Below are 17,077 nucleotides of genomic sequence, written 5' to 3' on the forward strand. Positions count from 1 at the left end.
GCTGTTAATAAAACTGGTATTTATCTTTCCTTTTTTTTACTTTAAAAATTTTATAAATTACACTGACCTTGTGTCTTTGTTTGGGAAAACATATAAGAAAGCATGTACAAAACTATCTACTGAAACTGGCCGGGCATGGTGGCTCACACCTGTGATCCTAGCACGTTGGGAGGCCAAGGCAAGAGGATCATCTGAAGTTAGGAGTCTGAGACCAGCCTGGCCAACATGGTGAAACCCTGTCCCTATTAAAAATACAAAAATTAGCCTGGCGTGGTGGCATATGCCTGTAATCTTAGCTACTTGGGAGGCTGAGGCACAAGAGTTGCTTGAACCTGGGAGGGGGAGCTTGCAGTGAGCCAAGATCATGCCACTGCACTCCAGCATGGGTGACAGAGTGAGACTCCATCTCAAAAAGCAAAAAACTACAAATTAAAAGTAAATCTTTAGGAGTTGGGATATACACATATATACTTTTAAAGCTCCTTGGATGATGTCAGATGCATATCCTCTTCATCAACTGCTATGGAGCATCAAAGCAGTCTAAGCATTACTAAGCATTTTAGTTTTTTTTCTTTCTTTCTTTCTTTTTTTTTTTTTTAGAGACAGGGTTTCTTCATGTTGGTAAGGCTGGTCTTGAACTCCTGACCTCAGGTGATCCACCCGCCTTGGCCTCCCAAAGTGCTGGGATTACAGGCATGAGCCACCACACCCAGCCTCTAGTTTTCAAAACATGTTAACATGCTGTATCATCCACTTCATATATTTACATTAATTCTAATTATTCTGAAATATTATAAAGGTTAAGGAGGTAAGATCTAATAAAAATGACAAAATTATAGAACATTTAAATGAAGTGTTACAAATCAATGATCTCACTCCCTCGTTTTCAGATGAGAAAATTGAAGGCTTTTCAAAGGCTGCAACTTGTAAAAATGACTAACATTCTTACTTCTCATTCAGTATTTTTCACTCTCATTTCTTAAATCCTTATGATCAAAAGTATGTCAAAACACTTCTGCATGAATTAACAATGTAACATTTTCTATATATTTATAGTTCAATAATGCCTCTTGTAAGATTTTGTTTATATAATCAATCATCCATAGCAAAAATGTGGCTTGCAACTCTGCTAAAGACAGCTAAAATTTAGATTAATTCAATAACAAAGTCTGTATATACTAATTAAAACTCTTCAGGCCGAGCGCAGTGTACCATGCCTACAATCTTTGGGACAGCCAAGGCAGGCGGATCACTTGAGGTCAGGAGTTCGAGACCAGCCTGGCCAACAGGGTGAAACCCTGTATCTGCCAGAAGTACAAAAATTAGCCAGGTGTGGTGGTTTGTGCCTGTAGTCCAGCTACTTGTGAGACTGAGGCAGGAGAATCGTTTGAACCTGGAAGGCTGAGGTTACAGTGAGCCAAGATCACGCCACTGCACTCCAGACTGGGCAACAGAGTAAGACTCCGTCTCAAACAAACAAACAACAACAACAAAAAAACTCCTCAGATATATGAACACACATGAACTGTAAGGATTTCCTAAGGCCTATCATTTACTACTTTCTTACAGCAAGAACCCACTGTTGTATCAAGCTGGCCCCTCTAGAAGGCCCAAGTAGATATTCACCCAAATAGAGATTTTCTATCCTCCATAATTTGCTCATTTTATTTTACATGAAGTTTATTCACTCATTCACCAAACTTTTCTGAAAACCTACTGTAGACTAAACATAAAATTAGTACTGACTCTATAAATAAGTAAATTTGCCTTGATATAAAACTTTTAAAAAACCTTTGTGAACCAGTGATCTTCAAAGTAGAGTGTGTGACTATATACCTACTTGGAGTAGGGAGAGGAACTGTAAATTCTACTTATATGTTTTATCTCACAAGTTTCCATTTGTTTTTGTATGGCTTTTAATGCACATAAATATTTGGTACAATTGCCAAGGTATATAATTTTGAAATAAATATACCTATAGTGGAGATATGTAGTCAACTTATTTTAACAAATAAAGAAACTTAATCAAAAAGTTGGGAGATGATTAATTTTTAAAACATCAGTGACTGCAATTTGCTTATGTTAAATAAAAGTTGTCTCCCCAGGCAGGAATTGTGGCATGCGCCTGTCGTCCCAGTTACTTGGAAGGCTGAAACAGGAGGATCACTTGAGTCCAGGCGTTTGAGGCTGCAGTGAGTTATCATCGTGCCACTGCACTTTGCACTCCACCCTGGGTGACAGAGTAAGATTCCATCCTTAAAATAAAACTCAAAAAAAAAAAAAAAAAGTTTTCCCCTTCATCACTAAAGAAGTAGGCCATACTGAAAATTTAGAGAACAGAGAAAACTAGAACGGAAAAATATTCCTCATATTCCCACCATCCAAAGACTGCTACTTAAATACTGACATGTAATTGTTTTCTCTTCTGCACTTTCTAAGCATTTTAACTGTAAGTTTATTATATGTAAGATTTTATTCTTGCTTTTGAAAAAAAGCACTTCCTGATTTAAAAATTCCTTTTTTTTTTTGAGACACTCACTCTGTCACCCAGGCTGGAGTGCAATGGCACGATCTCAGCTCACTGCAACCTCCGCCTCCTGGGTTCAAGCGATTCTCCTGCCTCAGCTTTCCAAGTAGCTGGGATTACAGGCGCACACACCTGGCTAATTTTTGTATTTTTAGTAGAGATGGGATTTCACCATGTTGGTCAGGCCGGTCTCGAATTCCTGACCTCAGGTGATCCACCCGCCTCGGCCTCCCAAAGCACTGGGATTACAGGCATGAGCCACCACACCCAGCCATAAAAAGGTTTTTTGTAAACATCAACTCTAATGGCTCTCCGTTATTTCAGCATTGTGATTATTCAGCCATTTTATTAATCCACAGTTGGGCTTTCAGATGACCCTGTTTTCCCTGTTAGAGTCATATTGTGAATCACGCTTTTTTGGTACATAGATTTGTTTACTTAGGACATGTCCTTGGAGTTGTCCAATGTATGAATGCCTCTAGGGCTCTTGACACCTAGTGCCAAATTGCTTCACCACATTCCCACCTGACATATCTGAGAATGTTGGTTTCTCATTTCTATTACCTGTACTAATCGTCAGTTAAATTAGCAAACCCACTGTTTTACCTAGGATTTCCTTAACTGCCAAATTTCATATGGCTCTGTTAACCAGCTTAATTTCTCAACTGAGGTTCTTAGTGGCTAAAACATATCAGACCGCAGCAATATACTGGATCTAGGTAGAAGACAGAGACAGGAAAACCGGGTTAAAAAGCCACTATCATAACTCCAGCTATGGAAAATGAAAGACAGGGGCAGGAGGTATAAAGAGGAGATGACAGATTTGAATTGTTTTAGAAGACAGTTATCAAAGAATTTAGTCAATAATGGCTCCTAAATGTCTAGATGCAAAAGCAGAGGTATTTATCTTGCAATTGGATAAAATGCACTGTAAATTTACAGGGAAAATACAGAAGTAGATTCAATGAAGTAAAAGACATTTTTAAGAAGAAAAATATAAATTTGATTTGGGGACAAATTTAGCTCAGAGTACATGAAAACCTTCTAAGTATCATGAGAGAGGTTCTGGCAAGAGACATATATTTGGGGTTGTTGAGAAATAGATGTGAATTAAAGGCCAGGTAAATACATCCCACTAAAAAGGAGCCTGAAGAAAGAAAGCTGAGCCAATCGCAACAAAGAAACTCAGCTGGAAAAAAAGGTGAAGGAGATGGAGAATAGTAACACAAGTAAGAACCAGGAGAAAACGGTGGTATAGAAGGTATAACTATTATTAAAATCACATTTATGTACAGGTACTATGTGAGGAGCTATATGTGCATTATTTCATTCAATCCTTAAGAACAATCCTATTTTAAAAGATGCAATTACTATCCCCACTTTGTAGACATGGAAACCAAGGTTTAGAACACTGGAGTAAGATAGTCAAAGATACGACGCTAGCATGTGGTGGAGCCAGAGGCAGGTTTCCTAAAACGCAGGAGAGTCTGGCAGTTTCGAGTTTGCAGAGACATCAACTAATAGGCAACTGTAAAAACACTGGTGGTCTCTGCCAGGGTGCTACTATGATGGTGAATCAAAGGGTAAATGTTAGGAGAAACAGAGATAAGTAGACTGTAAAACACTGCAATAAGAAGGAATGAAAGAATAGTTGCAGAGGGCGGGGGAATGCTGCGAAAAGGTGTTTGTTGCTATCATTTTGATTTAAAGATGTAAGTGGTGAGCATATTTCTGGCCTACTAGAAAATTGTTAGCAAAGTCTATAGATTTGGGGGTAGGAAGGCCAGATCCTGGAGGAAGTAGATGGTGATCAAGTATGTATAATGCTCTTTCTTCTCTCCTCTGAGAACAGTGGTTCCCAAGGTGTGCTCCTGGAGTTCTGGTATTCTTCCCTCGTAATGAAGCACTGTAACAGTAACAATAAAAATGCCAATTCCCCAACTCTCACCCCAAGTTTCAAATAAGAGAGAGTACACATAGAATTTTCTTCATTTTAAGTTTTTCACCAACAGCATTGATTATGCTTGATCCAGCAACTTGTGTTTTTTTGTTTTTGTTTTTGAGACAGAGTCTTGCTCTGTCACCCAGGCTGGAGTGCAGTGGCACGATCTTAACTCACTGCAACCTCAGCCTCCTGGGTACAAGCAATTCTCCTACTTCAGCCTCCCAAGTAGTTGGGATTATAGGCATGCGCCACCACACCTGGCTAAGTTTTTTTGTATTTTTAGTAGAGATGGAGTTTCACCATATTGGCCAGGCTGAACTCATACTGTCCACTAGTAAAACAGTTCCTTGTTTGTACAATGGGATTAAACATATCAACAAGAATATCACAGCTTCTGATGTATCTGTCTCTGAACCAGCAGCATTTATCAAAGTGTGTTCTTTGAGGGATTCCATACTCATGCCCCTCCAGGAGATTCACAGAGCACATTACCATATTAATGCTTTGAGATTCTTACAACAAAACAAAACAAACCATTTAACTTTTTGAGTTGTGTTTCCAACCTCTCTAAACATAGAAACCTTTCTTTACATACTACGACATATGAAAATCTGAAAAACACTTTAGCAAAAGTTGGCCCAGAAACATCTTAACCACAAATCTCATAATAAGAAGTGCTTACAGACCATTCTCCTCTGCAGGAGAGTCTCTCCTCCTGCACTCAAAGCGCCCACTCTCCAACAATTCACTTGGCAATTCAGCATGCGATTCCTTACAGCTATTACATTTAAGGATTAATTTTTATTTCCTTCTTGCTTTTGTATTTAAACTTTGTGTCCTCAACTACATTGTGAGTTCCTGACCTTGGGAACTATGTCTGTTCTTCTGGGTGCTTAGCAATACTACTGACTGGTGCACAGTGAGAGAGAGAAAGCATGTGCAGACATCTCCTGCACATGCTTTGAGCAACTTATCATAAAGCGAAGTTTTGTAAACACCATTTTTCCATTGGCTAACGACACTTGAATTTCATGTTTTTTCACAGTCTACCAATATCCACTTTCAGTCACCTCTGGTGGTATCACTTCCCCACTATCAGGCCTGTATTTGAAGCAACAGCACTTCCAGGAAATAACTGGATAACATGGGTTGGGAGAACCACTAACACATAGTCTGTTCATACTTCTAGGGCTGGAGAGGAAGGAAGGCTGTCTGGCAACAAGCTCCTCTTATTTCCCAGGATGATCTTTAAAAAACTCACCATAATCCAAGGTAAAATTTCTTAAGCAAGAATCAAAGAAACACGAGCTATGGCAGCACTCGCTAATATTAATGAGTATTAATGGCAACTTGCAGACTCCACACACTTGGACCCCAGCATCTAAAGCAGCATATCCTATGTGGCACCACACCCTGACTCACAGTGGCCAATTATGTTTCTGCTGGAAATACCAATGAAGGCTCTGGTTGTCTGGACCATGGAGAATTGTTTCCACTTTACAAAAGCAAAAAGTGCAGTTCCTGCAATGGGGGAACAAGGTAGCAGCAACGGCTCACCCCCTACTAGAATATCACTGATCAATTTCAAGCTTTGTTAAGTAAATCACATTTCAAGCATTTAGAATGCCGTAAATTCTAAACTGTTATACCACTATCAAATTTCAAGAATATGCTTACCAACAGTTACATTCTTAAAGAAGCCTCACTCAACTTATAAGAACATATATATTACAAAATAAATGCTTAAATACATACATGAAATCTGAAATCCCCCCTCAGCATGGAACAAAGATCCTCTGCTACATCAGACATGCAGGGATGCAAAGTAGCAACCAATCTTGCATAAAATGGTAGCAAATCCAACCTGCAAAAGTTATATGTGATATGTGTCAAAGGAAAGACATATCAAAAATCATTCATTCTAAAATTTCAACTTTTTCAGATGTATTCACACATTAAAGATTTTAAAACTAATAATCATATAGACATGCCTATTTATTGCCATCATAAAAAAGTGTCTGAAAGTTCAGTGAGCATTCTGAAATTTTATTAATAATTGGGCATTTTCCATTCCATGAATTTATTGCACATCTGTGATTTTACTAAGTATGTAATTTTGATAAAATATGAAACATCACACACATCAAAAAAACCAGTACATTTTGACACGGCTTAAATTTTTACTCACACAATTACTGAGTAACTGCATATTTATAAACCTCAAGGTAACTTCTTTAGTGCAAGACAAAAGCCTTTCAAGCCATTTCCTTCATTTACCTCAGGTTAAGTTATTTGGAAACCTCAAGGTCTAAAGTAAAACGGTAATCAATAGGCCAGGAGCAGTGGCTCACGCCTGTAATCCCAGCACTTTGGGAGGCCAAGGCAGGCAGATCTCGAGGTCAGGAGATAGAGATTATCCTGGCTAACATGGTGAATCCCCATCTCTATATTTTCCATTTATCTCAGGGTAAGTTATTTGAAAACCTCAAGGTCTAAAGTAAAAAGGTAATCAATAGGCTGGGTGCAGTGGCTCATGCCTGTAATTCCAGTACTAGGGGAGGTCAAGGCGGGTGGATCACAAGGGCAGGAGTCAGAGACTATCCTGGCTAACACGGTGAAACCCCATCTCCACTGAAAATACAAAAAATTAACCAGGCGTGGTGGCAAGTGCCTGCAGTCCCAGCTACTTAGGAGGCTGAGACAGGAGAATCCCTTGAACCTGGGAGGTGGAGGTTGCAATGAGCTGTGACCACGCCACTGCACTCCAGCCTGGGTGAGAGAGTAAGACTCCATTTCAGTAAATGTGTATGTGTGCGTGTGTGTGTGTGTCTGCACAGAGAGAGAGATTCCATCTCAGTAAATATGTTTGTGTATGTGTGTGTGTGTCTGCACAGAGAGCGAGACTCCATCTCAGTAAGAGTGTGTGTGTGTGTGTGTGTGTGTGTTAATCAGTAACTGAAAAAGCCTTTAGGAAGGCAAAACAGTATTACAAAATCCATACACTAACATGTATTTCACTCACTACAGAACCCACTCAGATCCCCCAAGTTTTTTTTTTATTTTGAGCAGGAGTTTTGCTCTTGTTGCCGAGGCTGTAGTGCAATGACACAATCTCCACTCACTGCAACCTCCACCTCCTGGGCTAAAGCCAGTCTCCTGCCTCAGCCTCCTGAATAGCTGGGATTACAGGCATGTACCACAATGCCCAGCTAATTTTGTATTTTTAGTAGAGATGGGTTTTCTCCATGTTGGTCAGGCTGGTCTCAAACTCCCAATCTCAGGTGATCCACCTGCCTTGGCCTCCCAAAGTGTGGGGATTACAAGTGTGTGCCACGCACCTGGCCAGTATCTTAATTTGGACAGTAAATGGCAAATATGTGGCACTCACACTGCTACCTTCTTCCATTGTCAGAGCACTCTTTCCCATTACACGGGAATGAAGCTCCAGAATCCTGCTTAGCACAGCACTCCAAGTGGCCACTACTAGTTGGAATCAACACACAACCTAAAATTTATGTTCCATTCCTGCCACAGATACTATTTTATAAAACCTGATTACTCAATGATTCAACACTCAGCAGATAAGACTCCCAGGATCAGAAGTAGTAAAGAACTGATAAAAGCAGCTATACTGACAGCAGCAAGTAATAGAACTGACAGTGAGAAAGGAAGCTAAAAACTATAAAAATTAGACATAAGAGCTTAAAAACTAGGACAGCTTAAAGCCAATTAGAACAAAAACAAATAATCATACAAGTCTTAATTATCACTGAGTGGAGGCCGGGCACGATGGCTCACGCTTATAATCCCAGCACTTTAAGAGGCCAAGGCCGGTGGATCACCTAAGGTCAGGAGTTTGAGACCAGCCAGGCCAATATGGTGAAACTCCATCTCTAATAAATATACAAAAATTAGCCAGGCATGGAGGCGGGTGCCTGTAATCCCAGCTACTCAGGAAACCGAAGCAGGAGAATCACTTGAGCCCAGGAAGCAGAAGTTGCCGTTAGCCAAGATCACGCCATTGCACTCCAGCCTGGGCAACAAGAGGAAAACTCCATCTTAAAAAAAAAAAAAAAAAAAGTGCTGAGTGGATCACTGTACTATACAATAATATGTGATAATGTTTGCTCATCAGGAAAAAGAACTCATACCATGAAAGGCTTAGAATTAGATCTGGAAAGTTCCCTGGATGGATACATTAACCCTTAGCTGGAAGAGACACAGTGAAGAAAGAAGGATGGAAATAAATTTGAAAGGTATGGTTAGGCCGGGCATGGTGGCCTATAATCCCAGCACTTTGGGAGGCCAAGATGGGTGGATCACCTGAGGTCAGAGTTCAAGACCAGCCTGGCCAACATGGTGAAACCCCCCAATGTCTACTAAAAATACAAAATTTAGCTGGGTGTGGTGGCACGTGCCTGTAGTGCCAGCTACATGGGAGGCTGAGGTGTGAGAATCACTTGAACCTGGGAGGGAGAGGTTGCAGTGAGCCAAGACCATGCCACTACACTCCAGCCGGGGCCACAGAGTGAGACTGTCTCAAAAAGGTAAAAAAATTTTAAAATAAAGAAGTAAGGTATGGTTAATGGGAGGAAACTGACTAAATTCATAATTAAAAGCCTCAAAAACATGGTACTCCTCAAAAACTTGGGCTATTATAATTTCTAAGCAAATTAGTTCTTGCTAATGTGCTGAGCCCTGTCCTAGGCATCTTATATATATATTATTCAACTTGTTAAGCCTAATAACAACACTGTAAGATATATATATTACACTCACCATTTCAGAAATAAGGGAACAGATGCTGAGAGAAGTCAGCAATATGGTAGCTTTGTAGTACTATCACAGTAATTTTAAATAAATCCTATCTTTCTTTAAATAAACAGCAAAAAGTGTAAACCATTACATACAAACATTTAATGCTAAAATTTAAATGTTTATTTAAAGTATTTTTAAGGTTTTATCAAATTAAAGTCTAAAGCTGCTGTCACATGGAAAATACACTACTTATAAGTAGGTCATACCACTCCCTAAAGATAATACAAAAATAAAGTGTTCCTGTAAGGTACTCTTTTTTTTTCTTGAGATGGAGTCTTACACTGTTGCTCAGGCTGGAGTGTGGCGGTGCAATCTCAGCTCACTGCAACCTCTGCCTCCTGGGTTCAAGTGATTCTTGTGCCTCAGTCTCCCGAGGAGTTGGGACTACAGGCATGCGTGATCACGCCTGGCTAATTTTTGTATTTTTGGTAGAGACAGGAATTCACCATATTGCCCAGGCTGGTCTCGAATTCCTAACCTCGTGATCCACCTGCCCCGGCCCCCCCAAAGTACTGGGATTACAGGCGTGAACCACCGCAACCGGCCCCTGTAAGGTACTCTCATAAATATGTAATAATTATCCTAATGTTCCTAGTGTTTAAAAAAAAGAAAGAAAGAAAGAAAAAGAAAAGCCAGGAGCAAATGAGCATTTAATATTCTTACATAATAGATGAATTTACACTAACATTAAATTTACAAATTTTAGTTAAAATATTAGGCTCTTCGTTCATTTTCCACCCACTTAACAACAAATAAAGTATTCTTTTTCAGCTCATAATCAATAGTCAAATTCAAACACAGGATTTAAATCTATGTGGAAGTTCTTTTGCTCCCACTGCCACAATTTTGTGTCATTAAATTACAGGTACAAGAGCAAAGGTACCGAGATGGCAAAGCAGTGCACTGGGAGGAGACCCAGGTACAAACTCTACAGGAGCAAACAGCATCTTCATGACTCAGGGACTGGTCCACCCTCTTCCCGCTACCTCCCAGTTTGCCTGCATCAGGCCCACTGGCTCCTCACTGATGCTCTCACTCAGGGGCTCTGCAATGGTCCTTGCCTGGGGCTGGAATATGCTTTTCCTAAACATCCATACTGTTTACTCCCTCCCTAAGGGGAGTTCCAGTCTCCAAGTTTTGACCCTTTCTCAATACACCAAGGAAACTGCACCTAACACACCCTACCCCTCACAGTCCCCTTACCCGCACTACTTTTAAAAATGGAATTTACCACCTAACATAGTAAATAATGCATTTGTTATGGTTAACTCATTTGTTACCCCTCCCCACCAGAATGTTAAGTTCCATGGCAGTTTGCCAGCACTCGAAACACTGCCTGGAACATAGGCAGATGCTCAATATACACATTTGTTAGACAAATGAGTATCTCTGGTATTTCACTCTTAAGTACACTGTTAGCATTAAGTCTAAGACATTCTTCCCCATATCATCTTATTTTTGTAATAATAATATTACATTTTATCAAACAAAAGCTAATTTATCAAATATCTTTTATGCAATTAATAGGACATTCACATAGTTCCTTGCTTTCCTACTGATGTTATATATACTAATAGATTTCCTATGTTAGAGCATCCTTCCATTCCTAAGATCAATCTTCTTTGGTTATGCTGGATTCTTTTTAATATACTATGTTCTAAATATGATTTGCTAGTGTTTTACTTACAATTTTTATATTGACATTCAAAAGTGACATTGGTCAATGCTTGTGATTTTCCTGCTCCTTCTTCTTAGAATTTTTAACATATGAAATAACAAGTTTTCTATGCTCTGGAACAAGTGATATTATTTGTTCCATAAAAGACTAAAAATACTCAGTAAAGCTTTCTAGTCTTACTCTATATAAGATGAAATTAACTGATAACTTAACACTTTCTTCCATGATTATTGCTCTATGTGGGTATTTTATCTTGAACGAATTTTCAAAATGTGTATTTTTTTCAAAAATATGTTTCACTGAGATTTTCAGGTGGTTTTAAAATATTTTTAAGCATATCATCCACTCATTTCTTAAACTTTTTGATGTTCTTTTTCTTTATAATATATTTTCTGGCCAGGCGTGGTGGCTCATGCCTGTAATCCAAGCACTTTGGAGGCCAAAGTAGGTGTATCACCTGAGGTTGGGAGTTCAAGACCAGCCTGACCAACATGGTGAAACCCCATCTTTTCAAAAAAAAAAAAAAATTTTTTTTTTTAATTTTATTTATTTATTTATTTATTTAGACGGAGTTTCGCTCTTGTTATCCAGGCTGGAGCGCAATGGCGCGATCCTGGCTCACCGCAACCTCCGCCTCCTGGGTTCAGGCAATTCTCCTGCCTCAGCCTCCTGAGTAGCTGGGATTACAGGCACGCACCACCATGTCCAGCTAATTTTTTTTTTCTTTTTTTTTTAGTAGAGACGGGGTTTCACCATGTTGACCAGGATGGTCTCGATCTCTTGACCTCGTGATCCACCCGCCTCGGCCTCCCAAAGTGCTGGGATTACAGGTGTGAGCCACTGCGCCCGGCAACATGGTGAAACCACATCTTTAAAAAAAAAAAAAAAAAAAAAAAATTTTTTTTAATTAAAAAAAATATATATACACATATGTATATATAAATTTTCTACATACTTCTCAATTTTTATTTTTCCCAGAATCAGATCTTGAATTTCTAAACCTAAGTTTTATCTTGGTTGTCTTTTTCAATGAATTTTTTTCTTTAAAACATTTTTTATTTTATTATAAAATAACACTTCCAGGATATGGACTTGCTATGGTAGGAGTACGTAATTAGGTTGTTCAAAAATGCCTGCACTTGAGGCTCAGCATTTAAAAATGAATCTTTATATGTAACAAAAATTAAACAGTATATTTTCTGTAATAAAACTAAAATATTTTGGATAATCATAATAAAGAATATGCTTTAAGAACGGGAATAAAAGCTGTTGGGCGCCCCTTGGTACCAGATGATCTTCACAGAAGATCATAGTTATGAACAAGCAGAAGGATGATGCAATCTCTGACATAATTAAAACCGGGTAAACCACAATAAGTGTGCTCCAGAAGTCTGTCAAGTTACGTGCCCAGGTCTATTACAGCTACTGAGCAAATGGGTTGGCATGACTAGTTACGTCCTTAATGTGTACATCATTAAGAGGTCGATATGTCTTCTCATTCACTGGCAACTTCTCCAACTCATCTAGAGTTTCCAGACCATCTATTACCTTCCCAAATACGGTGTATTTCATGTCCAAATGTGGCTGTTTGCCATAGGTGATGAAGAATTGAGATCCATGAGTGTTTGGGCCATTATTAGCCATAGGTACAACACCTCTAACACTGCTTAAGATATTCACTGTATTCATCCTCAAACTTTTTGCCCCAGATACTGTTACCTCCTCTTCCAGTACCTGTTGGATCTCCCTGTTTGAACCATGAAACCTTTGATATTTCTGTAAAATATACAGCCATTGTAGTAGTTACTGGCACAAAGAGCCAAGAAATTCTCACATGTTTTGGCTGTCCTCTCACAAAAGACTTCAATTTTAATATCACCTACATCTGTATGCAATGTCACAGACATTTTTCCTCTTAGTGGTTTCAGGAAGGACTACATAATTTCTCAGAGTCTTACAGTGAGGTCAAAAATAAGTCTTTGGGCCTCACCACTTCGTTTAGCACAGCCGTTGTTAAAATAGGAAAAACACAATTGCACATGCCAGCAGAGGTCTATTGGTTCAAAATTATGGTTTCTATGGGCCAGTGGAAGCTGGGTGAGGGACCCAATAGAGATCTTCTATGCATTTTTCAACAAACTTTGAGATAACACAAGATCAAAAATTCTTAAACTATGTCATTTCACTTTTCTTCTTTTTTCCTTCCTCGTGCTACTTAGTCTAAGATCATTTCACTTTTCTGCTGTTCGTTGGTCTGTCCCTTGCACTTCACTTTATTTTCTCTTCCAAGTAGCCCAATCTACTTTGAGACCTTTTCTGTGTCCCCCCAAAAAAGGCACATATAGCTATCTTTTTCTTTTTTTCTTTTTTTTTTCTTTTTTTTTTTTGAGACAGAGTCTTACTCTGTTGCCCAGGTCGGAGTGCAATGGCATGATCTCAGTTCACTGTAACCTCTACCTCCCAGGTTATCCTGCCTCAGCCTCCTGAGTAGCTAGAACTACAGTTGTCTGCCACAGCACCCAGCTAATTTTTGTATTTTTAATAGAGACAGGGTTTCACCATGTTGGCCAGGCTGATCTTGAATTCCTGATCTCAAGTGCTCCACCCACCTCAGCTTCCCAAAGTGCTGGGATTACAGGCATGGGCCACTGTGCCCGGCCAGCTATGCATTTTATAGCAAGACAGTTTTATGCTACCTGTTCAGGCACAGGTCATTGAAGTAACAACACAGGAAAATGCTTTCAGCTTTAATAGGGATTTTAAAAATGAGTTAAGGATTCTCCTCAGAGAGCTTAACTCATTTAAACTTTTCCAGGTATTTAGTAATTCCAGTATTTGGATTTTTGTTTCTTTTCGAATCAGTCACATGGAAGTAAACTTAGATACTCCATTTTCTCAGAATCCTCTACCCCTATAAAAAGGATAGTTGATACAAAATATCACCCTGCTCTATTTAAATCTTGAAGTCGTATGTCTGTTCATCCATTACTTCACAAAATAAAATCCTTTATGTTGTAAATAATCAATTATATAGTTGTTCAAGGCTAGTCCTGCTTAAGAATGCTTTCTGCCTGTTCTACCTTCCTAAGGGTGCACAAGTTGAAGAAAGGGATGGAGTGCAAAATGTCACATTAGTCACATGAAAGTCATTAATAATAGAAAATAAAACATTTTAATCCATATCAACTGCAAATTTGTGTTAAAATTTAAGCCAAATGGACATTTCATCTAATTTGAGTGTTCTGAAAAGCAACTGAAAAATAGTTAGATCCTTCCTGTGAAAACTGAATTCCATAATCATATAAGATGGTGACAATTATGTTTACCAACAATTAACCATGAACCACTTTAAAAGAATGCTATTTTCCCTTAAATCATAAAACCTTGTTTATGTTTTCAAGATCTCCTGAATCACACATTTAAGTATCCTGCTAGCAGTTAATGATTATCAAGTTAGTAAACAGTCACTAACTACAAGCAAGCAGAAACAACAAGAATGCAGAAACACACACACACTTTTATTACTGAGAGGGGAAAAAAATTCTTAGGGTTTTTATCTCCTAATCAATTGGCTTTCTAAAAGAAATGTCTATCGCTCTTTTTCTCTTTAAAATCTAAATAATTTGACTGTTGAAAGCTATTTAATCTTATCTCTGTGATCAAAAATGCCTAGAAAAAAAAAACGAAGGTGAAAGGACACTGTTAAGGTTCAATTAAAGAATACAAAGGATTTCTTCACAGAAAACACTAAAGCAGAAGATGATTCCAAAAAAATGAAATATAATAAACAAAAGATTGGGGTTATTTACTGTGAAATCGACAACCAAATGCCCTGTTGACTTTTCCACGATGCTGCTGTTTCCAACACAACAGCGCCACCAAGTGGTGCAACATACTAACAGATTTCACAAAAACACAGAGAATTGAGGGAAGGAGGAGGTCCAATCAGAAAACCTCTCACAAAAAGTCCAGCAAACTCTCCTAAAAGCTAGATCAGGAAAAGCTGTTGAAGAATTAAGTGCAGCACTTCACCTCTGAAGAGTATTCTGTTTACATTCATCTAAAGAGCCAACATTTGGCTAAAGCAATACCAAGTGCATCCATATTTAAAAACTAAGAAAAGAAGAGATTCTTACCTACTTTCCCTGATACTAACTTAAAATTTGGCTTAGGTGAGGAGCCTTCTGGGGTGTTGGGAACGTCCACCATCTTGATCTGAGTGACAACACATACGTATGCTTTAGATATAAACACCTCAGGAAGAATAACTAATGGATGCTGGACTTAATACCTAGGTGATAGGATGATCTGTGCCACAAACCACCACGGTACGTGTTTACCTATGCAACAAACTTGCACATGTGCCCCGGAACTTACACTTTAAAAGTTGAAGGAAAAAAAGATATAAACACTTAATGTGAAATCTCAGTTACTTGTGTGTGTATAGCTATGTTACAAATTACCTAGAAAATAAAATGCAAATATCTAAGGGGATTTCTACATCTCACTGGAGTCCAAATTAATAGGCTAAGAGAGGCCAGGCACAGTGACTCCAGTCTGTAATCCCAGCACTTTGGGAGGCCAAGGTGGGTGGATCATTTGAGGTCAGGAGTTCATGACCAGCCTGGCCAACATGGTGAAACCCTGGTCTCTACCAAAAAAAAAAAAAAAAAAAAAAATTAGCCAGGCATGGTGGTGGTGCATGCCTGTATTCCCAGCTACTTGGGAGGCTGAGGCAGGAAAATCGCTAAAGCCCAGGAGGCAGAGATTGCAGTGGGCCAAGATCACACCACTGCACTCCAGCCTGGGTGACAGCGAAAGACTCTGTCTCAACAACAACAAAAAAGGCTAAGAGATACAATGATAGTCTTTTGAGATTTGTTTCATCATTATTTAATGAACAAAGAATGCAACTGAAAGTTAAAACACTGCTTCAGATCAAACCTTTAAGAGCTATAAAGATGAACTACATCAAACTTTAAAAACTGTGCTGCAAATTATACCACCAAGCAAGTGAAAAGACAACTCAGATGGAAGAAAATATTTCCAAATTATATATCTGATAAGAGATGTGGGCCCAGAATATATAAAGAACTCTTACAACTCATTCATAAAAAGACAAATATGGCCAGGCATGGTGGCTCATGCCTGCAATCCCAGCACTTTGGGAGGCCAAGGCAGACAGATCACAAGGTCAGAAGATAAGAGACCATCCTGGCCAACATGGTGAAACCCAATCTCTACTAAAAATACAAAAATTAGCTGGGTATAGTGGTGTAGCCCTGCAATCCCATACTTAGCAGGCTGAGGCAAGAGAATCACTTGAACTCAGGAGACAGAGACTGCAGTGAGCCAAGGTCACACCACTGCACTCCAGCCTGGCAACAGAGTGAGACTGTCTCAAAAAAAAAAAAGACAAATACAATTTTATTTTATTTACTGAGATGGAGTCTTACTACAAAGCCCAGGCTGGAGTACAATGGTGTAATCTCAGCTCCCTGCAACCTCCACCTCCCAGGTTCAAGCGATTCTCCTGCCCCAGCTTCCTGAGTAGCTGGGATTAAAGCCACCCACCACCACACCTGGCTACTTTTTTTTTTTTTTTTTTTTTTTTTCCATTTTCAGTAGAGATGGGATTTCACCATATTGGCCAGGCTGGTCTCGAACTCCTGACCTCAGGTGATCTGCCCGCCTCAGCCTCCCAAAGTGTTGGGATTACAGGCAGGAGCCACCATGCCCAGAGGACGAATACAGTTTTAAAGGGGCAAAGGTTGTGAACAGGTATTTCTCCAAAGAAGATATGCAAATGGCCAATAAGCACATGAAAAGATGTTCAACATCATTAGTCATTAGGGAAATACAGTCCTCCAGAAGACTGGTTCCAGGAACTGCCCCCCTACAGATACCAATTTACTTATAATGCCTAATACAATATTAATGCTATATAAATACTTTTATGCTGTGTTTATTATTTAAATTTTCTTAGAGACATAGTCTCACTCTGTCACCCAGGCTAGTGCAGTGGTGAGATCAGAGGTCACTACAACCTCAAATTCCTGGGCTCAAGTGATCCTCCCACCTTAGCCTCTCAAGTAGATGGGACTACAGG

General features: G+C 39.1%; 2 protein-coding genes across 3 annotated transcripts in view; both read right to left on the reverse strand.

The window, feature by feature from the left end:
• Positions 1-17,077, reverse strand: part of UPF2 (UPF2 regulator of nonsense mediated mRNA decay) — a 125,296-nt gene that overhangs the window by 55,899 nt on the left and 52,320 nt on the right. For both annotated transcript variants that reach the window (XM_064369041.1, XM_064369042.1), the window contains exon 9: positions 6,228-6,336. In XM_064369041.1, the coding sequence (XP_064225111.1) occupies positions 6,228-6,336 (109 nt within the window). The remainder of the gene's footprint in view (positions 1-6,227; positions 6,337-17,077) is intronic.
• LOC105710913 (peptidyl-prolyl cis-trans isomerase-like 3) lies at positions 11,863-15,566 on the reverse strand. The gene is given in 3 exon segments (XM_012443441.3): positions 11,863-12,634; positions 12,636-12,715; positions 12,717-15,566. Coding segments are annotated over 3 exon segments (483 nt in total). The 5' UTR covers positions 12,876-15,566; the 3' UTR covers positions 11,863-12,390.

This window comes from Aotus nancymaae, unplaced genomic scaffold (assembly GCF_030222135.1).
Source record: "Aotus nancymaae isolate 86718 unplaced genomic scaffold, 86718_ANA_hifiasm-v0.15.2.pri h1tg000083l, whole genome shotgun sequence".
Lineage (NCBI taxonomy): Eukaryota > Metazoa > Chordata > Mammalia > Primates > Aotidae > Aotus > Aotus nancymaae.